Source organism: Trypanosoma cruzi, genomic scaffold (assembly GCF_000209065.1).
Source record: "Trypanosoma cruzi strain CL Brener 1047053517065 genomic scaffold, whole genome shotgun sequence".
Lineage (NCBI taxonomy): Eukaryota > Euglenozoa > Kinetoplastea > Trypanosomatida > Trypanosomatidae > Trypanosoma > Trypanosoma cruzi.
In genome coordinates this window covers 1-27,373 of record NW_001849522.1, presented here as the reverse complement: position 1 = coordinate 27,373, position 27,373 = coordinate 1, and the positions used below count along the sequence as shown (strand labels likewise).

The 27,373-nt window shown below is 54.0% G+C and overlaps 3 protein-coding genes and 6 pseudogenes across 3 annotated transcripts, besides 9 other annotated features; all 9 read left to right on the top strand.

Annotated features, from left to right (window-relative positions):
* Positions 1-9,377: part of a sequence feature (areas not merged during assembly with more than two copies in the genome that could not be assigned to a particular haplotype) that runs on past the window's edge.
* Tc00.1047053511183.130 lies at positions 441-4,202 on the top strand (annotated as a pseudogene).
* Tc00.1047053511183.116 lies at positions 4,758-6,077 on the top strand (annotated as a pseudogene).
* Positions 6,923-8,029, top strand: Tc00.1047053511183.103 (annotated as a pseudogene).
* On the top strand, positions 8,513-9,157 carry Tc00.1047053511183.90 (mucin TcMUCII, putative; the record flags this gene model as incomplete). Its single annotated transcript, XM_816807.1, has 1 exon — positions 8,513-9,157. One exon carries the CDS (start codon positions 8,513-8,515, stop codon positions 9,155-9,157), a length of 645 nt encoding a protein of 214 aa, XP_821900.1.
* Positions 8,939-8,985: a microsatellite.
* Positions 9,378-9,492: a sequence feature (haploid, non-Esmeraldo-like haplotype).
* Positions 9,493-10,270: a sequence feature (heterozygous, non-Esmeraldo-like haplotype).
* On the top strand, positions 9,560-10,501 carry Tc00.1047053511183.80 (mucin-associated surface protein (MASP), putative; the record flags this gene model as incomplete). The annotated part of the gene is made up of 1 exon (XM_816806.1): positions 9,560-10,501. The coding sequence occupies one exon, from the start codon at positions 9,560-9,562 to the stop codon at positions 10,499-10,501; it is 942 nt and encodes a 313-aa protein (XP_821899.1).
* Positions 10,271-19,932: a sequence feature (areas not merged during assembly with more than two copies in the genome that could not be assigned to a particular haplotype).
* Positions 11,579-11,998, top strand: Tc00.1047053511183.71 (annotated as a pseudogene).
* Tc00.1047053511183.60 (trans-sialidase, putative) lies at positions 14,908-17,448 on the top strand (the record flags this gene model as incomplete). Its single annotated transcript, XM_816805.1, has 1 exon — positions 14,908-17,448. One exon carries the CDS (start codon positions 14,908-14,910, stop codon positions 17,446-17,448), a length of 2,541 nt encoding a protein of 846 aa, XP_821898.1.
* Positions 17,531-17,641: a sequence feature (A-rich).
* On the top strand, positions 19,218-20,003 carry Tc00.1047053511183.49 (annotated as a pseudogene).
* Positions 19,933-20,794: a sequence feature (heterozygous, Esmeraldo-like haplotype).
* Positions 20,406-21,503, top strand: Tc00.1047053511183.40 (annotated as a pseudogene).
* Positions 20,795-27,373: a sequence feature (areas not merged during assembly with more than two copies in the genome that could not be assigned to a particular haplotype).
* Positions 22,544-26,286: a mobile genetic element.

The following is a 27,373-nucleotide window of genomic DNA, read 5'->3' as shown; positions in this document are numbered from 1 at the left end:
ACGGCCTCCGCTGCGGCTCCCACTTCGGGTGCCGGGCTCTCTTTCACATCTCCGATCGTTGGGCGGACGTGCTCTGCGATGGTGGCTGGCGTGTGGACCTTCGTATTTATTTGAGAAGACACGAGGAATAGTAGCAATATATATATCAACAGCGCTGAATAGATATTAGTACTGACATCTAAATGCCTATCTACATACATGTGCAGCCAATAAAATGGCAATTCAATAAATCAGGAAACCAAGCAATCTGTCAAATTTTAGGGGAACGAAGGGATACATCCACATCTATACAGATGCATCAATGAATAAAGTATCGTTTTTATGCTCATACCCATATCGATATATCTACACATTGATCAACGCCTATTTTCTTATGTATATCCCTCAATATAATTTTTCACCGTTCTTTTTTATTCGTGCCATCTTGCTTCCGCTATATTATGTATCCTTCTCCCGTGAGTTTCTGCTTACTTTTTTAGAGCGCATAGGCATTCCGTCCCGCGGTCAAGGCTTCATATGCACTGAAGCACCCCATCGTACAAAAGTCGCAAGAGGTTTGCGAAGCCCATCCCAATTGAATGCTGATTGCCACCTTTTTGATCTTCTGAGGAGCTGCGACGTGTGATTGCGTTGCCCCTGACACCCAACAAAATGACAACTTTCAACGAGCAGTTTGCAGGCACATTGTGCAGTTTTCTTGAGGTGTGGCCCACACCTGTATTTTGGGAGTGAGTGCACGGTGTACCTGTAGGGGATGCTGAGGGCGGCGTCAGCGAGGCATGGGACAACATGTACTTCGGAACAAGTGTGTGGCGTTGGCCCGAGGAGGTCCTGTGCCAACGGCATCACTGATTGATGGCCAGTGATTTTGGGGCTTTCAGCTTCCTTGCTTTAAGGAATGGAATGGCGCTGGCTGACCAGGTGCCACATGCTACCTAATCTGTCCTGGGTGTGGCTTAAGAGACGATGCGGACGCATGCAGAGGGGGAAAAGGAAGTAGGACGTTGTGTGGAAATGCACGTGGACGTGTCAGATGGTCACGATATTCCTCAAGAAGTGTGGAGCCCCGAATTGATGTTTCGATCTTCCTGATAAAACTGCCTGGGGTGGAGGTGAGTGCGCTGACTTCCGTTTCTCCGGATTTTCATTCATCTGGCAGGCTGCGCAGCTGACGTGGAGGGACATCATGCGCACCTGTTTCCGGCGGGTGCGATGCCGTTTCCCACATTTGAGGGCGAATTTCCCGATGATGCACTCTGCCATCCTCACTTGTTTTATCTGACGACACGTCGCAACGCGGGGTTGGTGCTGAGCGACGAAAGCCTATCGTCTCGGTTGGAACCAAAACGGAGAGTCCATGAAGAGGCATGCTGCTTGCGGTTGGTTGATGCGTTGCCTGGGAGGAGTCTGAGTGCCGCCGTGGAGCATCTCATTTGCTTGATTGCATGACCCTCTACACATTGCAGAGGCCTCGTGCTCCTGAGTAATGCCGATAGGGCGGATCGCATGATGGTGTTTTATTGCTGGAAGGCACCGTGAGGAGGAAAAATATTATTTATTCTTTCTTCTTCCTGGACGAGACGAATCCGTTCTTTGATTGAAGTACTAATGCCTTGTCGCAGCTCTTTTTGGCCGCTGGTGGCTTTGGTGTTTGTTCCAATCAATGGCTCTCACTGGCGGCTCCAAGGCCTAATATCGACTGGCGTTGTCGCTCATGGGCCCACGTTGCTTGGCCCATCAATTGTTTGCGCAACTGGACAACAAATTTCTCTGTGGACGTGGATCATGTTTCGCGGAATATTGCCACAACAGCTGCTGAGTGGGCTGGTGGTTGTTGCGTCCTGCATGAATCTGTTCTTGCGTATTTCACTCTGTTGCGTGTAAATGATGTTACATCTGTGCCTCTTCGTGTGGCAGAGGCCTGAGCCAACGGAGGACAGTGTGTTGTGATGAGTCAGGGCACAGACAACCCTCGTGTTGCTCATCGTTATGCTCGTTTTCACTGCGGTCCTCGACGTGGGAACATTTTATTTTGTGCGGTATGGAGAGCACTCGTCCGGTGGCATATCGCCGTGTGGTGGTGTCTGGCTCAAATGACCCTGTGGAATACTTTGTGAGGGCGAAGGATGATGGCAGGACTGTTGTGCCCACACAGACGGAGACGAGAACAGGCTGGTTGATGTGCCCTGTAAGATTGCGCGCTCGATTGCGTCATTGGATGCGTGCAGGGCAGGTGGCTCTCCGGTGTTTGTTGGCTTCACGGCCATCCCGCTGGCCCCTTCTGAAGGGCATTCAAGAGCATTCGTTCCCTGAGGGTGTTTCTGCTGTGTGGTCCGCACGCTGCAGTGCCCGCTCCATTGAGCCTTTTCTTTGATGGGAGGATGGTCTGTTGCACCTCTTGGGCTCCTGTGGAGGGGAGGGTCATGGGGCAACATGCCCACCGCTTCGGTGTTGGCGCACCGCGTACTTGTAGCCGCGTTACGCAGGAGGCATAATCCTCCGTTGCAGGATGAAAGCAACGTGCTCTTGTCCTTTCACAGCAATGCGCGGTCTTCTTGTTATTTATTTTTAGGCGTTTCTGCAGGACAACGAGTTTGCAAATGGCTACGAGGGATGCGTGGCTGCAGGGTTTGAGCGCCGTTGGTTTTTTTCTGACGGGCGGTGTTGAGCAATTACAGGTGCTTGCAGATGTCATCGCCGGTGTGAGGGCAGGTGTTTCAGCCACCCGAAGCGCGGCTGTTGGGAGGACGAGTTTCACTCTTGCGGTGGAGGCAGGCATCGACGAGGCGAATGTGCGGGCTCACCACATTACTTTCTGTAATGTTTTGCCGCGACGACCGGATCTGATCGCCAGCCACATTGAGCCGTCGCCATGTGGCCGCAACGTTGCCTCGAAGGGGTCGAAAGGCCGCAGGGCACGGCATTTGCACTCATCCGTGGAAGTGTCACGGGGGAAGAAGTGCGAGCCTCGTGGCGTCTGACATCTCGCTGCCTTTTGACGCCATATTCGGTGAGTCCGTGGGTACTGTCTGGTGCTCCTGCCTTTTACTGGATGATTGGAACTGCTGAGATGTGGAGGGCATTTGCTGCGCCTTCTTTTTCGGGTATATTTTTCGCACACCGTGTTCGAGACGGTTTTCGATTGCCGCATTGCATGGGGTGCTGCAAGGCGATGCATTATGCCACGCGATTGTGTTGTGGGTGCCGTGCGGTGGAAATATTTGACGTCGTTGAGGTGCCCTTGGAGGGTGGGGGTGGCGATCCTCCGGCGCGGGTGATCACTGACGGGTTCACACGCCCCTTTGAACCTGCTGTCCCTTCTTTGTACTTTCATGAACTGGCCGCGGATATTGCAGAATATATTCAGTTTGCTGCGGTGCTCCATACATTCAAGGTGTTGTCCTCCGCGCCGTCAATCTCGGCAGCTGAACGACCGGTCCCTTTGAAGGATTCGGGAGGAGGATCCGTTCAATTTGTTCCGCGGCTGGAGTCACTTCCTTCATTTCTGTCGGCTAGACACGTCCACAGCGTTACATTGCGTTCCCTTCCCCCAATGGGAGGAATGGGTGGGGAATAACCTCGAGAGACGGTGGCTCTTTTTGTTGCATCGCTGAGTGATCGTTCAGCGGCAATTGGTGCTTCAGCCCTTCCTGAGGGTCGGCGACACAAACTCTGTGGCCGAGACGATTTGGATGGGAGTTCACAGGGGCAGAATGCGCGCCTTACTTCCGTGCTTATGCCGATGGAATGCAATTATTTGCCTCTTCCTGTGATGCCTCGTGTGTGCCACGACACCACATTGAGGAGAGCACGAGGTGCTATTGCGCGTGCTATTTCGTTAGACGCCACGGCTCTTTTCGGGTGTGTGATTCGACTGTGTGGTGGGTCTGTTGAGGGGAGGACGTGGATGGGCCGCGCCTACCCGACCGCTGCGCCTCACTTTTCTGAGCGCCCTGACCAAAATGCTGTTCTCCTTTTGCTTGCCTTAGCGGGCCTGGCGACCTCTTGAGGAGCGGTGCGGCGGCGTGGACTGTCGGGCTGCTGAGGAGGCCGTGGCTGCGCGGGATGTCCTGTGGATTTTTTTTGCGTTTCAGGACTACTGTAGAGAGGAGGACATTTCATGCCTCCTCCACGTCCAGGAGAGTAGATGGAGGGATCGCGGTTGTGGGATCGCACTTCACGAGTGTCTGCGCTCGTTGATCGCGTCGACGGCGCGCTCTGTGTGTCTTCGACCACTGCCGGAGCATCCCGCCGTTTTTCTTCCGGTGAACGGGAAAATCCACCGACACGTCGAGGGGTGGTGGGGGATGTTGCAGCGAGGAACGCTTTAAAGGTTCTACAGTGAGGGAGCGGTGCTTGCAAGGATCCCGCAGCACTTGGGATTCTGCTTGCCTTTAATTTCTCCTCTCTGTCTGTTGGTTGGTGCCGTTTGCCGGAGGGCGTCTTGGCCCGTGCGCAACCGTCAACTTCTCTGCTTCTGTGTGTGGCCTCACATTTTTTGGTCCGTTGTGGACGGTGAGGGTAATTACTGTGGCGGTTACGACGAAGCGGATGTGTTACGCCGTGAATGGTGGCGCCACCCACTTCTTTGCCACGTCCTTTTTTGGTGCTTTTTATATTTTAATTTGATTTCTTGCACACAAACACACTCAGGCTAGGAAGGAAGCTACGACCAAGCGCCAATCGCTACTGTGAAATTCGAAGGCACTGAAAGGACCAACAGCACACACACCGCCCACATACATACACATATTTGTATGCTCTCACGCGTTGCTGCAGTGAAGGCACCCCGCACCCAATACCGTCGATCCGAGTCCCGCACCATCACGGAGAGCAACACGTCCGAGACGAGGCCTGAGTTTGCCTTTGTTCGGAACACAAAAGTGGCTCCGACACCACCCGAAAAAAGGTCCAAGCCTGTCACCGAGCCGAAGGAGGATCCCGTTGATGATGCGATGAGTGGTTCAATAAATGTTGAGTTACTGCAGGGAGTCGATCTATTTGTGCCGCAGACGACGCTGGTGTAGTCGAAGGATGGGATTGTTCCAGTTACGACGAGGGATTCGTTTGCCTCACCCTCTCCTGTCAGTGCTGGTGGAGTAATTGCTGCTTTCGCCGAGGGTCACACGGATGCCGAATATCAAGGTGGTCAACTAAGTGAGCCCTTTTCTTCTGATGTTCTTGCGAGGTGCATTGACTCCGCGTGGGATTGGTACACTGTTGTTGGTGAGGTCAATGAAGGATGCATGGAGGGCACACACTGTGCTTGGTGCAGCGGAGGGAAAGGAGAGTTTGGGTGTTGTGCTCCGCCGCACAACAACTACGAAGGGCCACGGAGTGTTTCCTCTTGCGGGAGGCTCTGATGTGTCCTACGAAGGTGTGTGTTGGAGAGAGGGCGGCTTGGAGCTGAAACTGGTTGTGGGCGATGTCACGAATCCCACGGGTGGCAAGCGGAGTGGACGCATCGAATGGGGCGACCCCAAACCACTCTAGAAACGGATCTCTTCTGCTTCTCACGAAGGTGACTGGACGGAGTTCGTTGCTTCTGGTGGCGCAGGTGTTGTGATGGAGGATGGCGCGCTTGTGTTTCCTCTGATGACGAAGGATGAGGCAGAATACGTTTGCTCCATGATCATTTACTCGACGGACAGCGGCAGTGCCTGGGCGCTCTCTGAGGACACTTCCCCTGCGGAATGCCTTAACCCCGCGTCACCGAATGGGAGGGATCACTTCCAATGATTGTTGACTGCGAGAATGGCCGGAGGGTGTACGAGTCGCGTGGCATGGGGACAGCGTGGACGGAGGCCATTGGGGCACTCTCAGCCGTGTGGGTCAACGCACGATCAGGAGTCCCTCAGAAGGAAAACCTGCTTGTGGATGCCCTCATGACCGCGACCATTGAGGAAAGGAAGGAAGATCATGCTGTGCACTCAGAGAGGGCATGCCTCGGGGAAGGAAAGGGCCACTGCGCTCTGCCTTTGGGTCACGGACAGCAACCGCACGTTTTCTGTTGGACGGGTTGCCGTGGACAATGCTTCAAAGCGGAAGACAGAATTGGGGGACTGCGGTATGTAATTCGATACACCCAATTCGTTGCGGCGGCGTGTGTGCTGTGCGCATGGTTCTATCTTGCGGTGCGGCGTGGATGGCGTTGCTATTGCGTGTGCCCTTGTGTATGCACTGTGCTGCGGGCATCTCTTCCCCATGACACCGCCCTTGTGTGTGGGACAGTGAGGGAAGTGGGGATGTGTGATGGAGTGAGGGTGGCCGTTGTTTCCGCACATTTGCTTCTTCCACACGTGGCACCACTCGGCAGTCTCTTGCAGCAGCAGGCCGTGGATTGAGAGGATGTGAAAGTCCGCTTCAATTACAAGGACGACAAGATGCGGCGCATGACGGCCAACCTGGTCCGCGTGTGGTCGCAGTGCATGGAGCACGTGCGCCAGTACTTGTTGGGCGTTGCGCTCATGATTGTGGAGGAGAGGCGGCACGACATTGTTGCGCTGTGTGTGTTGCGCGGCCGGGGCGTGCCGGCGATTGTGAGGGACGTGGAGGACACGGAGCTGCTGGACTGAGGGAGGAGGTGGCGGACGTTGCGGCGCAGCGGGAGCGCATGACGGCTGCATGTGGTGGGAGGGCCGCGTTTTGAAGTGAGCGTGGCGTGCCTGTGAGGGCCTGAGGAGAGGGAATAACAGTAACGGTGACCGTGGGGATGTGAGGAACGGTGCACGGCGAGGAGCGCTCTTTTTTTTTTTTGTTTTGTTGGTGAACCGCGCCCAACTAATTGTTGTGGTGGTGCGTGACTCTCATTGCTGGATGGGACGGTGCGTGGCTGTGTGACTTGTCTCTCTTTCCTTTGCCTTCACTCTGCGTTGAAGTGTTGTTAGTTTGTGCTGAAGGCTGCACGCAACTGACAGGAGTGATGGCGATGATGACTGGCCGTGTGCTGCTGGTGTGTGCCCTCTGCGTGCTGTGGTGCGGTGCTGCCGATGGTGATGTTGTTGGTCCCGTAACTTCCGGCGATCCCGGTGGTGGGCAATCTCCTCTCGTAGATGGGAGTCATGGTGGCAGTGGAGGTAAAAAGGCTGATATTTCTCATGAAAGTAAAAGTGAACCTTTGGTTGCTGCGTCCGGGGAAGAATCACCAACTGTTCGTATTGATCCGGATGGTGTTTCAAGTCTCTCTGAGGAACATTTACGCCCGGAAAAAAGAACCTCCAACGGAAAACAGGAAGAGTCACAATCACCGCCTCAAGATGCATCGCCGACTAAAGTGAATCCAGCAGAAGCACTTGATTTCCTTCCGCAAGAACGGTTGCTCGGCACACCAGAAAAAGAGGTTATCACTAATGGTGGTGGCGGTGGAACTGCGAACGGGGGAAAAGAGGATACCGACCAGAATGCCGGGTTATCCCCTGACAGCAGCGACTCCTCAGTCCCCCAGTACCACAAGTCAATCACGTATTACCACCAGCAGAGCCATCACCAGCGATGACCGTTTCAGCAGAAGAAACAAACTCACCAGCACTAACAGGCTCGCAGCATGCAACTGAGAGAACAATCACGACCTCACCGTCACACAGTAAAACGGCGCCTGGAGCACCGGAAAAATCATCAGGGAATGGTGAGCCAAACCAACACAGAGAAGACTCAGAAACACCAGGTTCGATGAAAGATGGACCTACAAGTCATCCAGCAGAAACACCAGCACCATTGGTATCTACAAGTGGCAGTGATGGAGCCCAGAAAAAGGAGGACAAGGTTGATAACAGTGATCAACGGCCTAACAGCAAAGAACCACAATACGGGCACGAAGACGGAAATAACGAGGATGCTCCCACAGCAAATGAAACTGCACCACAAACAGCAAAAACGATCACCACTCAAAAGAATGTTACATCTAAGCCTGGCGACAGTGACGGCAGCACCTCGGTTTCCCACACCACCTCCCCTCTTTCGCTTCTTCTTGTTGCTGCGTGTGCGGCTGCTGCGGTGATGGCTGTGCCTGCATGGAGTGTTGTGCGCTGAATGTGAACGAAGGCTGAAGGCAACTGAAGTGTTTTTGTGCTAGATATTGGCCGCACTTCCCGTGGACCAACAATTCGCGTGGTGTGCGGAGATATCTCCTTTTTATTATAGCTTTGCTGTTGTGTTGCTGTGGGCGCTGCAACTTCTTGTGTGTGTGCGCACCCTCCGTGAGGGGTGTCGACACGACGGACCGCTCTCGCCGTGTGTGCATGCGGTGGAGCCTTGTGTGCCGCTCCTGTTTGCTTCTCCCTCTTCCATCTGTGTGTTGGTGTTGCGGCAGGGCTGTGTGTGTGTGGTTGTTGCCGTGGATTGGAGTGTGTGTCGTGCGTGGTGTGCGGCGTGCGGTGCATGCCTGGCTGCTGCCCTCTCCTCATGTGGTGTGCCCTCTGTGTGTGTCTGCCGCACCTCTCGTCTCCTCTGTTGCTCTCCATGTCTCTCACTGCGCAGATCAGCTCCACACCACTGAACGACCACACTCGCGGTGATGACGACGTGCCGTCTGCTGTGCGCCCTGTTGGTGCTTGCCCTGTGCTGCTGCCCGTCCGTGTGCGTGGCAGAGACTGTTGGAGACATTTCCGCCGGCTCGGGCATGTCGCCCCCTCAGTCAAAAGCGCGAGATAATCCCGATAATGGACAGGATTCACAGACGGACAATGGTGCGGAACTGGCAGATAGTAGGAGCGTTGAGGAAGGGTTACGAAATGGGGGCTCGACTCCTCTAAAGAGACAAGAGAACACTGTAGAGGTACCGAAACCAAATACAGAGGCTGCTGCGTTACAGTCGGGAAGTGCGGCGTCCGGTGCAGGACAGGTTTTAAACGAAAAGCCCGGTTCGATACAGGTATCAGGTACGGCTGTTGAGGGACAGGATGGGAAAAAAGCCGATAAGGAAATAAAAGCAACTACTTCCACGACGTCCACGACGACGACGAAGGCGCCAACTACGACTACGACGACCACTGCGCCAGAGGCACCAAGTACCACTACGACTACAGAGGCGTCAACCACCACGACCACCCGCGCACCGTCACGTCTCCGCGAAATCGACGGCAGCCTCAGCAGCTCTGCGTGGGTGTGTGCCCCGCTGCTGCTCGCAGTATCCGCGCTGGCGTACACCGCTGTGGGCTGAAAGGGAGCGTGGTCTGTGCGTGCCAGCACTCAGCCACGGGGACATGTGTACGTCTACTGTGGTCCTATGTATGAAGTAAGAGTAATTACGCTGATTGTTTTTTGCTTTTTTTGCTTCCGCTGCCCTGCTGTGTGCTCCGCGTTGCTTCCCACATCCGCCACGTTGAACGCATCCCAGACACACTCATATGCATGCGCAGCGGAGTCTTGAGTGTGTTTTTTTTTGTTGTTAAATTATTGCAGGTCGCTGTGCGTTTTTTGCATTTTCATTGGTTCAATATTTCTCATGAAACGCGTACTGCTTCTGGTGTTTTTTACTGTGCCGTGTCTCTTTCCTTTGCTCTCACTCTGCGTTGACGTGATGGTAGTTTGTGCTGAAGGCTACACGCAAGTGACAGGAGTGATGGCGATGATGGCTGGCCGTGTGCTGCTGGTGTGTGCCCTCTGCGTGCTGTGGTGTGGTGCTGCGGTGGTGGCGTCGTCGTTGCCTGGTGCTACCACTGTCCAAAGTGCTTGGTCGGAGTATATGTTCCTAAATTGGCATGAACTGCTAAAGAACGAGTGCAAGGCGGAAAATGCTACAGAAACGAATTTTGATGAGTCAGCTGTGAAGTGTTGTGTTCATAATGCGATGAGGGATCTTTGCTACGATGTTTACGGTAAGACTGTCATGGAAAATAAAGACGCTAATGTTGAGGGTATTTGCAAAGAGTATGCTGGAGAACCAAATCATGCTGGTGAATGCCCAAAACAGCAACAGAACCCGTTGCCTGATGCGGAAGCTACAGTGGGACTATCAGTTCCAGAAGTACCGGGAAAGGAAAGAAGTTTGAGAACACCAGCGGCAGCACCACCGGGAGCATCAACGGCAAAACCAACAGATCCACCACCATCACTGCCTGTGGAAGGACAACATGACGGTGCAGATGACATGCCGGGGCCAAATTCAGAAGAAACCTCAGAGAGCATGAAGACAACCAAAGATTTGGCAGAAGAGGACATTGTCACCACCGCAGACACCAAACAAAATGAAGCATCTAACGGTCAGACCGAAGCAACCACAAAAACACCTCCGGAATCCAGCGATGATGATGATAACGAAACGGACAAGGGCACTGGAGAAGATACTCCGAACAATGCACCGGAGTCCGATGTTTCCGAGACAGAGGAAAACCACGATGAAAACAAAGGCAATAATTCGAAGGAAACACCGGTCCAAGTTGCGGGTATAAAAACTGTCACGGCGAAGCCTGACGACAGTGACAGTGGCACCGCGGTCTCCCACACCACCTCCTCTCTTTTGCTTCTTCTTCATGCGGCTGCGGCTGCGGTGGTGGCCGCGTGAGAGTGAGTGTGAGAGAGCCATGCACCGCCCGCACACACACTCGTCCTTCTCTCTCTGTGTGTGTGTCCCCTTGCATGGACTCTCGCCCTCACCTCACCCCACGAAGCACACACAATAATGTGCCCATTGTATATATGCATGCACACCCATGCAGGCCCGTTGGTGCTCTCTTTTGCACGACACGCACCGCTGCCGTCCTGCCTGGCTGCATGGACGGAGCACCGTAACTGTTTCTGTTTTTATTGCATTGCATTGAGTGGGCGACCTCTCTCTCTCTCCCTCTGTGTGTGTGTTTTGCTTTAAGGGAGCAATGAGAGTGTGTGTGCGCTGGTCGTCCCACGCTTCGGCTTTTTATTTTGAATCTTTGCTTCTGTTGTGGTTGGGTGCACCCATTTTACTTTCATTGATTGGTTTTCTTCTTAAAGTGCGGATGGCTGAATATTTTCCCTTTTGTATTCTCCTGTTCTTTGTTTCTCCCACGCAATCGGTCCTTGTTGCTTCAGCGAGCCACGAAATATTTGCCTAACACCCACATCAATGGCTTACTTGCTCTACACCCCGCATTAGTTTGAGACGCTGGTGCTGCTGCTTGTGATGATGTTTATGGTGTGATTGCCAGCGGTGCTTTGCTGTCACTTTGACGTACCCTCGATTTGTTGAATATGTTATGCGTGCCGACAGCACGAATTGGATCCGCGTTGTTGTGAGGGACGCACCCTTTTTGAGCAGTTGGTGCGCTGCAGCCATACACCGTCATTGGGAGGGATGGATGCCCATCCGCATCAACGTATCCACAAGGGACCTGGATGATACCATGAAGTATTGCATCTCAGAGCGGTACCACGCAATGAATTCATTGAATGGCAATTGCGAGTCTGAAGGTGACGTTGTATCCTCTGCGCACGGGATCATTCTCGAGAATGAAGTTGTCCCTGCAGCTTTCAAACTGCATGCGGATCATCTTCTCGTCCGGCCACTGGAGGGTCCTTTGATTGTGCCCCCATTTGCCACGGGCAGCGTTTGCATTCGGTTTACGGTGCGTGCTGGCATTGTTCCACTGGTGTTGCCAATGCTGGCATGGTGCTGTGCGTGGCAGAGCGCTGTCGGTGGTGGTGCACTTGACGACCGCCGTGATGGTTGTAAGGAAGCACCAAGACTGCGACGTCATTGATGGCATGGAGCTGCAGGATGGCGATGGTGACAGGAGGACGCTGGAGTCGCACTGGTCGCAGCGCCACACGAAGGATGAGTGGATGGCACCGATTGGGAGTGCCGGCTGCTGCACGGAGCTGACGCTGGCTGCATCGGCTGACCTGGGCTGCATGAGGGTGAAGCGGGAGATGGTGGAGCCGATGCGCTGGTGAAGGAATTCGTGCTGTGCGCTGCTGCAGAGGAAGTGCTCCGCACCGAACATGAGTGAATATCCCCAGATGTTCTGAAAAGCGGGCGTTCCTGCCAGACGCTGCACGTTGGATCGGTATTCCAGTGGTTGGTGTGTAGACGAAGTATCCATGAAGGGTCAGCAAAACGCCCGATGGACAGTTGCCCCATCATTGGTCCCGCACTGGATGTGAGAAATGCTGCTGCTGTTATTTGGAGGGGAGAATATTTGTCTGCGGTGCCTGGGGACAAGCCCTCTTCGTGGTGTCCGGACACGCTTCCCACCAACACGACGGATGCGAGGGACCCGGAAGAAACATACATCTCGGTGCTGCCATGCATGCGGCATTGCGGTGCCTCGGCATGCGGGTGCGTCTGAGAGTGACTGAGAGGGTAACGCCCGTTGTGCCCCATGCACGGCCGAGGCGACGATTACGTGGGTTGCTCCGCCCTACGACGAGGGAAAAGCTATTTTCCGTGACCACGCGCAGGTGTGCACGATATCCGCCACCAGCGGCAGGCTGCTTCCAATAGTTTCGTGGGACGGCGATGTGAGAGAGTGTGTGGAGCAGGACGGTTTCACTGGCATCTACTGAACAAGCTTTGCTACGGGCATCCGTCCCCGATCCAGAGAGCATTGGGACCGGCCGTGGCACACCACCGAAGGATGTCGACTTAGCTGCTCCCCAGAAGCATCCGTCGCCGGAGGAGAGGGAAGTCGCCTCAGGTGCCACGACGGCAACGGAGTGCTCTTGCCCAGCGACACCGCGGGCGCGCCGCAGGGGGCGGAGAGGAGAGCGATCTTCCGGACATCGACGATGTGGCCGCCGATGGTGTGATGTCTGTTTTGGGACAATCATTAGGAGATGAGGCCGCCAGCGACAAGGACGGTGGCGGTGCCACAGCCACGGAACCCAAGGGCCCTGATGCCGCTGATGACGCGCAGGGCGCCGTGGACCCTCCGCCGAGGGAGGATGATGCGGCGGTGGTGTGCGGGGGTTGGGAGGCCGACATGAAGGACGCCTCGCCTCCGATCCACGGCAATAACAGTGCGGCTGCTGCTTGTCCCTTTCCGCTGATTCTTCTGCTTGCCGCTGCCGCCGCGGTGCCAACACTCAGCAGTGGGTGCAAGAGAGAGGCCTATATCAACTGGCACGTTCCTGTCAGTATATACATACACTCTGCTTGTCTGTATACTTTGTACCATGGACATGCTGTATGCACTCTCCCTCTTTTGTCGGTCGCTAATGTGGCGGCACTACGCGTGCATTAAGGGTTGGGATAAGAAATTGTTTGACTTCTTCTAGAGGATACTGTGGGGTGTTTGTGTGCGTGTACGAGGGATCTGTGGGTTTGATTTCCCTATTTTTATTTACCTGCTTTGGCATTGTGTAATGATGCTTCGCTTCTCCATTATGTGTGTTCTGAAGCGTTGCTAGGGCACCGGGAGTGGATGCCTGTGGACTCACACCGTGCATTATGCGCTACATTGGTGGGAGGGGAGACTGACATAACTGGCGGGATTCATAAAGGCGCATTTTTGCCCACAGACCCTGCAGCTGCAGCCTGAGTGGCGCTTTGCATATGGACGTGTGGATTGGTTTCCTTTTACGAGGCTTTTACTGCTTGTCATTTTCCGCTCGGGTACCGTGCCCGTGGCAGCAGCGGCGGCATCAAAAGGGCTGTGTGCGTGGAGAGTCCTTGATTGAGTGCCTGTCTTACTTCTCTGTTCTGTTGATTGATTGTACCGTGTGCCGGCCAAACGGTTGACATGACGTTCTTCTGACGGCGGGGTCCACGTGACATGATGTTGCATCGCGTGCTTTGTTGCGGGTGTGTGATTTCTGCAACAGTCGTTGGGCGGTTGCCTGCTGTGTCGTTGAGGGCGGCGTGGTGACGGGTGTGGATGGACCCGATTGTGTGCCGCGGCTGTTCGTGCGGGGGAGCCGCGGGAAGGAAGAAGGCAGCGGAGCGATGGACTCACGAGGAGTGCGGTAGCGTGCAGCCATGAAGATTGGCGACAGGGAACTCACTGCCGCTGTGAGTTGCCGTGTGTGGTGTTTGATTATTATTATTGCTTGCGTTGTTGGATGTGGCCGCTGTGGGGGAAGACTGTTTTTTGTTTCTTTTTTACGCCGTCTTGTGATCCTTTTCTGCACCGGCATCACTGTGTTCTTGCCGTACTGTTGCGCCCTCTTTCCCGTCCATTCTGGGGGCAGCTTCGGGTGGGTTTTACATGCCGTGGAGTTGTGTGCCGTGCTGTCCGGTGTTTCATTGTTGCCTGCTCTTCCTGCGTGCACGCGTCCCCCATGCTCATGACAACAACCCTCATGCAAACGCTGCTCCTCCTTTTCCATGCTGCTGATGTGTGTGTGCTCTTCTCATCTTCCCCTCTTTGTCCCTCTCTAGACTGTGTGTGCAGTCGTGATGAATGTGATCACTGGCCGCGTGCTGCTGGTGTGTGCCCTCTGCGTGCTGTGCTGCGGTGTCTACGGTGTTGGCTGTTCTGAAACAAGTCTAGCCGCTCCGGGTACTGTGCCCGGAGACTGCAACAATCTTCGAAGTGAAAACAAGACCATTGGTGGCAATGGAAGAAACAACAATAAAAAGGCTGGCGGCAGCGCGTATGCGATGCGAGGGTAGGTTGTACCCTTTTTTGCATCCCGCCGGTTACTTTGTATGTGGGCGCTGCTCGGTGTGTGCTGACGCGTGACGAATAGCGACGCACCTGCTGCTGCTGTTGACCGTCGCTGTGTGTTTCCCGGTGCAGTGTCCATCCATCTCCTGTTCCGTGTGTCTGTGTGCGTGAGTTGTTGTTTTTGGGAATGGCTGCTGCGGGGATGATGATGCCACTCACTGTGGATGGATGGCTGTGTTCACTGTTTCATCCTCTTTTCTTGGCATGTTTTCTCTCTATTTCTCCCTCAATCACACACGAAGAAAGCAAACAAGCGCCAATCGCTACTGTGAAATTGTAAGGCACTGAAAGGACCAACAGCACAGACCGCCCACACACAGATATTTATATGCTCTCACGTGTTGCTGCAGTGAATGCACCCCGCACACACAACCGTCGCCGCGTGACCGGATCCAGCGGGAGGAGGAGGGAAGGAAGAGAGAGTGAGCCGCAGAGGCCCCACATGTCCCGGCATCTCTTCTACTCTGCGGTGCTGCTCGTCCTCGTTGTGATGATGTTCTGCTGCGGCAGTGGCGCTGCATCCAATGAGAATACGCTGTCAGATTCGGAACTTTCAACCAGGAAATTGTTTCATTGGAAAGACACGACAGATAAGGGAACGGTGATTTCGCTCTTTTTTCCCAGTCTTGTTGAATTGAATGGTGATTTGTTTGCCGTTGCCGGTTCGCTGTCCACGAAGAAGAATGATGAAGGCGGTTTTGCTGGGATTGCCTCGGAGCTCCTGACGTGGGCTGGTGAACAAGCAAAAGAGTTGGATAAAACGAAACTCAAGACACAAGTACTGGAGGAATGTCCCTCTGGAAAAGAGGAATGCCCCACCCAAGCAGTGGATCAGGCTGGCTCTGAAAGCGGAGCGCAAGTACTTCTGGGTAAGCCAACAACAGTTGTGCAGAGAAGTGATATTTACATGGTTGTTGGAATGTATAACCTTAATGGTGCCGCTGCTACTGGGAATGGTATAAAATATGAATGGGGACTTTTACTGGCGAGAGGGAACGTCAGTATTGTTGATGATGGGGACGGTAAAAGAATTTATTGGACTGATGTTGACGCTCTCCCGATCTCTTCTAATACTGAACAATATGGATATGTGACAGAACTGCTTGGGAGCGGTGGATCGGGTGTTAAGATGGAGGACGGTACGCTTGTGTTCCCGCTGGAAGGCCAGGAATATAGGACGGTGAAGGCGAATGACGCAAATACAGCCAGCTGGAGAAAAAGAGTTTCTCTGTTCATATACTCCCCGGATAATAAGAGTTGGGCGCTGTCGAAGGGGATGTCTGACGGTGGCTGCAGTGCTCTCTCTGTTGTGGAGTGGAAGGACAAAAAACTCATGATGATGACTGCGTGTGATGGTGGCCGCCAGAGGGTGTACGAGTCCGGTGACAAGGGGGAGTCGTGGACGGAGGCACTCGGGACACTCTCGCGCGTGTGGGGCAACAAACACAATCGATATGAAACGGGCGTTGGGAGCGGGTTCATCACAGCGACTGTTGGAGATGATAGTAAAAAAGTGATGCTCGTCACTCTGCCGGTGTATTCGAGTAAGGGCGGAAAAGAAAAGGGCGTACTCCATCTTTGGCTGACGGACAACACGCACATTGTTGATATTGGGCCGGTATCCGAGGAAGATGATGACGCTGCCGCCAGCACCCTGTTGTACAAAAGTGCTGAAAGTAAAGATAATAAGGATGAGAAGTTGATTGCACTGTACGAGAAGAAGAAGAAAGTTAATCACGAACTATCTTACGGTATGGTCTCTGCGCGTCTTACTGCGCAGCTGCAGCGGGTGAAGGAGGTGCTGAAAACGTGGAAGAAAGTGGACGAAAGTGTCTCCCAGCTGTGCACCACCTTGCTTGCTCAGAAGGTTGCCTTGAGTGAAATCGCCTGCACTACTGATAAGATCACGGATGGGCTGGTTGGCTTTTTGTCCGGCAACTTCTCTGATAACACGTGGAAAGACGAGTACCTCGGGGTGAACGCCACAATAAATAATAAAGGTGTGGCGAAGAAGACGGATAACGGCGTGAATTTCACGGGGCGTGGTGCAGGAGCGCAGTGGCCCGTTGGCAGTCAAGGGGAGAATCAGCTGTACCACTTCGCGAACTACAACTTCACTCTTGTGGCGACGGTGTCCATCGACGGTGAGCCGAAGGAGGGTAATATTCCATTGTTGGGCGTGCGTCTGGACGGTGAAGAGAAACTTATGGAGTTGTCATACGACGGTGGAAAGAAGTGGATATTACTGTGCGGTGACGGAACCCCTAAGGAGCACAGCAGCACTTGGGAGAAAAGGAAAACTCAACACGTGGTACTTTTGATACGGAACGGTAGCCATGGCTCCGCGTACGTCGATGGTCAGCGTGTGGGTGGGGATGAACAATGTAAATTGGAAACTAAGGCATCGAAAGTAATCTCGCACTTCTACATTGGAGGGGATGGAGGCAGTGCAGACAGCACAGGGGTCGAAGAAGACGTGTCTGTGACTGTGACGAACGTCCTGCTGTACAACCGCCCGTTGAACTCTGAAGAGATTGACGCTTTCGACCCAAATAAAGCCCCTATTCCACTTCTGGTGAACACGACTATTGAAGGAGCCAACTCCTCGTCTACTGCTGGACGACAACAGCAGGCGGGAAAGGAACCGTTATTGGAGAGCAGTATTGCGAATGGGGAGACGGCGGGAGGAACGAATGGGCAGGAGGAGGAGGTCCATCCACAGGTCGGGGACGTAAATGCTGCGGCACTCAACAGCAGCCTCGGAAATGTGTCGCAGGGGAATAACAGTGATGCCGGCACTTTGTGTGAGAGCGGACTGCTGCCATCGCTGCTTCTTCTGTTGGGACTGTGGGGGTTTGCGGCTCTGTGAGGAGTGACTGGCTGCCGCGTGGGACAATTGCGACCTCCCCCGCACAGAATTACTTCCAAGAACTAATTTATCCTTAAGATAATTTGCTTTTTCTTGCCTTTTCTTTGTTGTGCGTTTTAAACCTTTTCTTTTTTTTCTTTTACTTCTTTTTATTTTTAAATTATTTTGTGTTTTTTCTTTTTCTTTTTCTTTTATCTCTCACTCCCGCATCCCTTTTTTTGCTTTTGGGGGCAATCACTATGGATTTTTTTCTTTTCTACTCTTCCCTCTTTAATTATTTCTCGCTGCACTCTTCCTGTGGGGGTGCCGTGTGTTTCCCGCCCAACTGCTCCACTCGCACACCCACCGACACGCTCACGACGACGGCCCTGTGCGCCTCGCCTGCTGCACGCATGAGGAGGGGCCGCGACGAACGGCGCGCTGAGGGAGCCGTGACGTGTGGGCGTGCGACGAGGGCCTGTGGGGCGGAGCACACATTTCTTCCCTCTTGTTTTGTTTTCTTGCGGCCAGGGCGGGCAGACACCCGCAGCGCCACACACACAGCCACACCCTGCCGCCGTGTTTTTCTTTTTCTTCTTTTCGTGTTCATTTCACGCGCTGACAGTCCCGTCAGCATTTCTCTCCCTCCTGATGATTTTTTTCTTTTGCTGCGCTCACCCCCCGATGGAGTGACGCGACTCCCGTCATGTCTGCGTGCTTCTCTCAGTCCCCACACACGAGTGACTGTGCTCTGCGGGCCGCATTCGCACGCCGATGAGAGGGCTGAGGGGAGCAGCAACACGCAGATGCCGCCATGAAATATAAACGATGTGCGGACACATGGAGGGTCGGACGGTTGAAACACACGCAACCATCTTTTTAATTTTCTTTTCGGGCAAAATAAATACGGACAGTTTGGTGTGGCCACACGGCAGCCAGGCGGTTTTTAAATTTGTGTGGAACAGTAATGGACGGTTTCTTTTTTATAATTATTTTGTGTGATGGGGTTTACATAAGACGAAGGGGATGTTCTTTTTTTGTTTTAAATAAATCTTTTGTGGATTGCCGCTGCTTGGGCTGCAGTGCAGTCATGAGTTTGAGCGGTCTTCTTCCTGTTGTCTCCGCCATGCGTCCCCGCTGTACATTTTTGTGCGTCCCCCCACATACTCTGCTCCCTCTTTTCTGCTTCTTTGCTTTGTGTTTCTGCGGGCACACACACACACACAAGATGCACATTGCAGTGGATATGAATGCTCCTTTTGTAGTGCATGCTGGCAGTTGCGTGTGGCGGCTGTTGTCTTCTTCCGTGGCCATGAGGAGAAGGGAGGAGAGGGAGCGCGCACCCCGAGTCTCTTTTCCTGCGGGTGTGGTGCACCGCGTGTGACTGCGCTGAGTTGGGCTCCGTGTCCCATTGAGGGCGGGATGGCAGGAAATTTTTTTGCCGCGTGATGGATGGATGAGGGTTCGCTTGCGCGTGTGGCTGTTGTGGTGGCCGCGGTTTTTTGCCGTTTCCCTGGGGCTGCGGGAATGAGCTGGGGGAGATGGTGGTGGATGTCTTCTCCTCCTGCATGGTGGGTGGCTGCTGGCGTTGTGTGCCTTCGTTGCGTGGATGCCGTCTCGTGGTGTGTGAACTGTGCGGCTGGGCCTGCTGCCTTCTCCTCATGTTCTCTGCTCTCTCTCGCCGTATCCGCTGCACTCCGTCCCTCTCCCTCTCGTTCCATTCCTTTCCTTCCGTCTCACCGATCAGCTGACTGACACCAGCGACTCCACTACGGGCGATGATGACTGCGATGATGACGATGGTGACGGTGTGCGCCGTGTTGGTCCTTGCGTTCTCGTGCTGCTGCTGCTCATCATTGTGCGTGACAGCAGGTGTAGAAGGTGTTGCAAGCCCCGGTCAACTTCTTCCTGTGCCAAGGAAACAAACTGAGGATGGCCTAAGGAATGCAGGCAAAAATAAAGCCAACGATAATGAAGACTCCAGTCTATCGTCTTTTGTTTCCTGAAGGAATGGGTGCGACACTTACGCATGACTGATCCACTGGGTCTGGCACGCGAGACGGAGGACGTTTGAAGAACAAAACGGATCAGCCAATAAGTGATTCCATTACGGTGCACGAAGAAACCGTTTCCAGTAAGGAACAGCAGACAAGTGGACACGGTTTACCGCCCTCTCCACCAAGGGAAGTAAGTACGAATCATGATACGACAAAAGCAACAGGTCCATTAGGCATGCCGAGAGGAACAACTCTCCCGGTTGCTGCGCCAGCACCAAGTAAGAACTCCCCTGCGTTGAAGGGAAAAGATACTGCAAGTACGGGAAAGACACCACGTAATTCCGACACAAAAATGGAACCAATTATGAAGCTGCTGTGCCAGAGAACTCAATTGAGGAACGGACATCAACTACGATGCCTACCACGATGAGGGACGCTGCGGCAGAGGCGTCAACCACCACGACCACCCGCGCACCGTCACGTCTTCGCGAAATCGACGGCAGCCTCAGCAGCTCTGCGTGGGTGTGTGCCCCGCTGCTGCTCGCCGCATCCGCGCTGGCGTACACCGCTGTGGGCTGAAAGGGAGCGTGGTCTGTGCGTGCCAGCACTCAGCCACGGGGACATGTGTACGTCTACTGTGGTCCTATGTATGAAGTAAGAGTAATTACGCTGATTGTTTTTTGCTTCGTTTGCTTCCGCTGCCCTGCTGTGTGCTCCGCGTTGCTTCCCACATCCGCCACGTTGAACGCATCCCAGACACACTCATATGCATGCGCAGCGGAGTCTTGAGTGTGTTTTTTTTTTGTTGTTAAATTATTGCAGGTCGCTGTGCGTTTTTTGCATTTTCATTGGTTCAATATTTCTCATGAAACGCGTACTGCTTCTGGTGTTTTTTACTGTGCCGTGTCTCTTTCCTTTGCTCTCACTCTGCGTTGACGTGTTGTTAGTTTGTGCTGAAGGCTACACGCAAGTGACTGGAGTGATGGCGATGATGGCTGGCCGTGTGCTGCTGGTGTGCGCCCTCTGCGTGCTGTGGTGCGGTGCCGGCGGAGGTTGTGCCGAAGTGCCCGGAGTATCTCCCTCTGGTGTGTGCGGTGATATTGAGAGGGAGAGAGGAGATTCACGGGATTCATTACGTTCTGAAACGCCAGGATCACACACACAAGGCCCAGAGACACCAGCACCAAAAAGTTCAACAACAAGAAGTTATCTCGCCACCTCCCAAAGACCCTCCGGCAGGAACCGAAGACGGTGCTGGTGGTGATGAGGAGGGAAAAGCAGGAGAAGAAGGTGCTAAGGATGTCGGAAAAGAAAAGAAGGCTGATGCAACAAGTAAAGAGGTAAAAAAAAAAACCTGAAAGCCACCTGATGTCAGTGAAGGACCCGCAGTCGCGTGACAATGAGGGCTTACGGCCACCATCATTGACTGGAACTCGTGGAGTTGGAACGACAACATCAACAAGTGACAGTTTGACAGTTAATACAAACAAACAAGACTTACCGAGCCCTTTGCAGCCTCCATTACCGAACAGCTCACCGCATGCAATTCCATCATCCACATCTGCAGCTGGCCCTGATAACGAGAAACGTCACGAAAGCGGCAATGGCACTAAGAATTCTCAACAGCCTGTGGTAGGAGGCATTCAAGCGAAGAAGGACACTGGCGTGAAAGCTGTCGCTTCAACGGGCGGAGGGGAAAATTCACGATTAACAGTCACGACTGTTGAAGAGATGAGTGATGCGACAAAGAAAGGCGACAGCGACAGCAGTAGCGCGGCCCTGCGGTCTGATGCTGGCACAGAAGGCACTCCAACCACCCCTGATTCGAGCCAACCATCCACTGGAGGCGCAGAACAACCCAGTGCGACTCCCGATCGTGAAGAGGCATCAGACAGCACAGAGAATGGGGTCTCTCAGAGTGCAGGATCCGCAACAGCGCCAACCACAAACGCCAAAACAGGTGACACGGCGAAGCCTGTCGACAGTGACAGCAGCACCGCGGTCTCCCACACCACCTCCTCTTTTTTGCTTCTTGTTGTTGTTGCGTGTGCGGCTGCGGCTGCGGTGGTGGCCGCGTGAGAGTGAGGGAGAGAGAGCCATGCACCGCCCGCACACACACTCTTCCTTCTCTCTCTGTGTGTGTGTCCCCTTGCATGGACTCTCGCCCTCACCTCACCCCACGAAGCACACACATAATGTGCCCATTGTATATATGCATGCACACCCATGCAGGCCCGTTGGTGCTCTCTTTTGCACGACACGCACCGCTGCCGTCCTGCCTGGCTGCATGGGCGGAGCACCGTAACTGTTTCTGTTTTTGTTTTTATTGCATTGAGTGGGCGACCTCTCTCTCTCTCTCTCTGTGTGTGTGTGTTTTGCTTTACGGGAGCAATGAGAGTGTGTGCGCTGGTCGTCCCACGCTTCGGCTTCTTGTTTTATTGTTTTTCTTTTTGATTTTGTTGTGGTTGAGTGCGCCCATTTTACTTTTTGAACGGCGGCATACTGTGACGGCAGACACTTTAATCTTCTCTTCTTATATTCTCATATTGTTTCATTGTTTCAAAATTGTCACCCTCTTGTATTCTTGTCGGGCCACTAGGTTTGTATACGCCTGCCATGCGTCAGTTGATCCACGTCACCCCGCAGCCACCAGCGCTGCTGTTACTTCTGCTTGTGATGATTTCTGTGATGTGTTGTGCATGCGGGTGCCTTGCTGTCACCCTGACGTGCCCTTTCTCCCTTTGACAAGGCGATGCGTGTCGCCAGCGCGAAGTCGATCTCATCTGTGGCGAATGACGTGTCCTTTTGGAGCAGAGGGTACGTCGCAGGCATACACCGTCATTGTGAGGAATGGATGGGCGCCTATCTGCATCGATGTTTCGACAAGGGACCTGGATGGTACCAGGAAGTATCGCAGCTCAGAGCGGCATTACGCAATGAATTCATTGGGCGAAAATTGTGACTGTAACGATGACGTTTTTTTTCTACTGAGAATAGGGAAATATTTCTTTTTGTTATACGTTGCGGCCACTATCCGTTGATAGGCCGAGGACTGTCCGTAGAAACGTGGCCGAATTCTCCGTCCCGAACGGTGCTATCGTGCGAGAGGAGTTATCCCACAGCATGTGCGGCAGGGCCTCCCGTGGACCGTCGGACGGCTGAGCAGCTGGTGGGGGTTGCAGTAGCGGAGTGGCTGTAGGGCTATGGCTGTCATTGGAGCTTGCAGAGGTGCGTCGTCCGTTTTTTGCTCGTTGATAAGCTTGACATTTTCGGTGGCGACGTGTTCTTAAGGCGCCTGTTAAAAAGACGGTGGAGCCATTGGGACATCCGCACGCGAGGACTTCTCCAACTATCGGAACGCCAGGCTGAGCACGTCGAGCGTGTGCCCTCCATGTTGTGGACGGACGAGCGCACTCTGCCGAAGATTGGGCAGGACATCAATCCGCCGCTCGCTTTTCGGCAAGGAGTGGCGGCGCTCACGTCGTGAAGATGTTCCGGCGGAGACAGAGGCGAGCCGGTCTCCTCGGTGAGGAGGGACGGCACCACCGACACAGGGAGCTGCTTGTGATTTGCAGGGCGCGTGCAGGCCTTTCGAAGAGTGGGCGGGAGTCGCATCACGCCTGAGCACAGTGCCGCCACTCGTGGCACTATTTCCGGGTCGACACCAGGAATGGAGCCCTCGCCACACCGACAAGCGCCTGTTGTGCGGTGTGTGCCTTCCTTTTCCTCCTGGACATCCTTCCAGTATAACCTCTTGACGGCCGTAAGGAAGTCCACGTGCCAGATTGGGATGCCCTCTTGCGGGAGAGATCGTGCAATCGTGGATTCCTTGTCAGCGGCCTCATTGCGTGGGATACCGCAGTGTGACGGGAAAATATAAATTCTACAGAGTGACCTCGCTTCACCAAGGAAAGCAGCATAATCCAAATCTCTTCAGTAACGCAGTCTTGCATGGCTTATGGGACAACGCGGAGTGCCTCAATTGCCGGCAGGGAGTCCGTAGCCACCAAGATTCGTGTGGGCGATTGGGATGTGTCCAGACGAGGAGGTACGAGGTGTCTAAGGCCAATTTCAATGGCAATGCACTCTGCACTATATGAGCGTGCGAGCCTGCCAGCTGCTGCACGATGGACCTCCACAGGGAGATAATTTGCCGTGGTGGAGCCGTATAACAGTGCGGCGTGTCCAGATGCGAGCTCAGCGAGGGATGAAGAACCGTCCGCCCATAATTCAAAATCGTAATCTCCCAGAGAGGAGTAAATGGAATCAAAAGCCGTGCGCTTGACATCGCCAGAGACGCCTTGAGCAAAAATTGGCTGATAAAATCCCACTTTGTTGCAGCTCACAGTGTCCCAGGGAATAATTCTACGTTGGGTAAGAGGAGGAGCACGAAGGTGGTTGCGGGGTATCCCAATAATTACAGACGCGTTGTAATCCATTAATAACGACAACTCTCGGAAGCGGGATTGATGTCGCCGCTTTCCCATGCATGGATGGCGGCATAGGCTCAGAGTAGATAAGGGAAAGCAAATACTCATAATCATGGAGGCGTATATAGCGTTCGTATTGTGTGAGTGCACGGCGCCAGAGTGTCTTTTTGGAGCGGGAGAAGATTGGCTTCCAAGTAGACAGATGTATCTTCCGTAGATGCGCTAAGGCCAAGGGATGTTTTAAAGCTGTCGCGGTACCGCACCTCCATATTATGGAGGTATGTGGGGGCAAGGCATGGGACAATTGTCTCGCCACAATACAGTGACACACCGTGGACGTATCCAACCGAAAAGGACCGCATGGTGTGATGGGACGCACCAGCCCGTGCGACCAGCCGCAATTGATAGCAGCGTGGCATGATCTGCTTTGTAGTGGTGGAAGCGTGCGTAATCAAAATTAAGAAGTCGATAAATCGTGGTGTCCAGCAAGCGCATTGGGCATGACTGAATACGTAGGTTCCCATTGCCAGGATGGAGATCGACCATTTCCTCGTCAGACCGTGTGTGTGAAGAGACGTAGAATAGAGCAGCTTCACCCTTACCGACGTTGATTTTTAGGCTGTGTCTGGCAGCCCATTTCGATACAAGGGACAGGGCAGGCTGCATTGCCGCAGCACATGCATGTATGTCCACACCTGAGGCAACAAGTGCGAGGTCGTCAGCGTGCATGAGTGCGGAGGCAGAATATATGTTGTCCAGGCGGTGCAGCAGATCATCCACACAGTAGAGGAAGAGTCGGGGTCGCGGGACGCTGCCTTGCGGTGCTCCGGCTGGGGTGAGTTGTTTCCGGGAGTGCTGTTAGAGAGTGCATACCCTAACATAGCGGCCCCGCAGGCTGTTATTCAACCAGCGTTTGGTTCGAGGGCCAAGGCGCGGAGTCTGTCGAGCATGCCGAATGATTTCTCATGGTCAATGGTGTCGCCCGCAGTCGAAAAATCAATCGAGACTACGAGCGAGCGATGGTGACGAGGGTGTCGTGCGGGGGCGCCGCCTCCAGGGCGCACGTACTCCACAATGCCAAACTCATTCAATCCACGGGTAATTTTATCGGTGACAGGTGTCACCACGTCCGACGTAGAACGCGAAGGTGCAAGTCCAAATTGACGTGGGTGGTGCGGCAATAACGCTGACAGAAGGCGGTGAGTCATTCCTTCGGTTAACTTTGGTAAAACGGAGAGCAGCGTGATAGGTCTGTAACTCCTTGGGTGGCATGGATCCTTCCCAGGGTTGGAAATAAAAATATTGACCCAATTTCCCAGGAGCCAGGCAGGCTGCCATTTGCGAAGGAGTTGTGTATCATCGTTCAAAGAGTGCCACGCGCAACGGGCCCGAGAGGGTGCAGGAATTCATTCAACATGTCGTCGGGGCCAGGGACTGAGCCGAGCGAGGAGTCACGGATGGCCACGCCAAGTTCACACGGCGTGAAGGGCCAATCCATTTCCCAGTCACCAGGAGGCAAAGGAGTGCGGCAAGCAGCAAAAGCAGCATAAGGTTAAAGTGGCACGTGAAACTCGTAAAAAATGACGGACGAGCGGGTATCCCTGCAGCCGAGACAGGGCGCAGTCCGAAGATCAGTGCGGAGCACAACCGATTGCGGAGAATGAGGGTGCGGCGCCGCCATGGCGCGAGGATATCGCCAGCTTGGGATGGATGGGGCTCCAAGTTTTTCTGCGCGGGCTTCCAACAGCACAGCGAAGCCACGGCGTAAGGCTTCAGTTTCTTCTCCCCCTTATTTGGATGAATTCGGCTCGAAGTAGGCTGTCTCCGGGCGAGGCAATGTGTGTGCTTCGTGTGCTGCTTCTGCGGCGACCTCGGCTTGCACCATTTCGTGTGTCCATATTCGTTTTGGGGCCTTCACGGCTTCCACGCGGGGTATGGCGCTCAGCTGCTCGTACGATGCCTCTGCGGATGTCCAACCATGTGGACGCGGTGGCAAGGAGGGTTTTACACAACGAAGTGAAAGCAGGCCAATCCGCTTTGTGCAGGGCAAAGGTGGCTTTCTTCCGTCGAGGCGGCGTATTGGCTAGTCGCGGAATGCCATCGTCCATCCCTACCAAGTAAGGTATCAAGCGGTGGTCCGAGTCTATGTAGGGAGTGGATTTCCAGTGGGTGACGCGTAGTGCGCGATACGCAGTCACGTCAGGGGAAGACACGTTACGATGCGTGATCCGTGTTGCCTGCGCCGGGTCATTTGCCGGCTCAAAATCCAAATCAATTAAAACAGCAGCAAAGTCCTCTCCTCCAGTCGTTGGTGGTGTATGGCTGTCCGAGAGCTCATGATGTAAATTCAATTCACCCGCAATAATCGCAGCAAGGAATGAGCGACAAATGATAGTAATAAATGCGGATTCTTGAAAAGTTGCTGTGGGAGGGTTGTGGGGATTCTCCACGCAAATGCTGGAACAGCGCTGTGGAAATACACGGGCAGCAATGGTCCCCAGGAGGTCAGTGCCACGGGCTACAGGCGCTCGCACGGTAGAGAGTGGCGCACCAAAATGGCAACGCCACCACTGCGCCCAGTGCAGGCCTGAAGAAAGTCATTGCAGCCAGAAACTTTTGTCGCCACGTCGCTACGGTCATTTATTTCCTGGAAAAAGAACGATGTCAGTTTGACGCTGCTCCAATCGCGCAGCAGATGCAATCGTTTTTGCGGACGAGAGGCCTGCAATGTTAAGCTGCCAAACAGTGATGCAGCCACCCTCCTCGGTGCCAGGGTTCGTGTGGACGTCACCGCAGCGTGTGATATCAACGGCGTGACCGCAGCGAAACGGCCGTGCAGTTTTGTCCGACACTCCGCAGGCAGACCGCTTCACCTCCCCGCACCGGGCATGGCGTGGAACCCTCTCGAGGGGTGGAGTCGTCTTAGTCTCCGTCGTGCTCGCAGCAACGCCCTGCTGCGGAGTTCCTACATGCAGCCAGAGCCCCAGCAACGCGACAAGGTGCGGACCCCATCGCTGGGGCCGGGAGAAGCCGCAGTGCCTCCTGCTGTCATCAGGGATCCTCGTTGACGTCTTGATGCGGACAAGCGCCCATCGGTTCTTACAAACGAAGCCGTACACCTGCGGCACATCCTGCGCTGTGAGAGGCACGACCCTCACCACAACCGGAGTCGTCCACGCGCCGTCGGTACGCACCGCATCGTCAATGAAAAAAGCAGGGATGCGTCAGGGTGACAGCAAAGCATCCGCTAGCAATCGCATCGTAGGCATCACCACAAGCAGCACCACCAGCGCCGCAAGCCACGGGTTAACGTGGACCAACTGACGCATGGCGTACGTCGAAGGAAAAACTTAGTGGCCTCACAAGAGTGCAAGAGGCTGACAATTCAAAACAAACAAAAGACGATATGGGAATAACAAAGGAAGATTAAATTTTCCGTAGCCAAAGCATGCCGCCAATCAAATAAAAGTGGAATGGGTGCACTCAACCACAACACAATGAAAAAACGAAAAGCCGAAC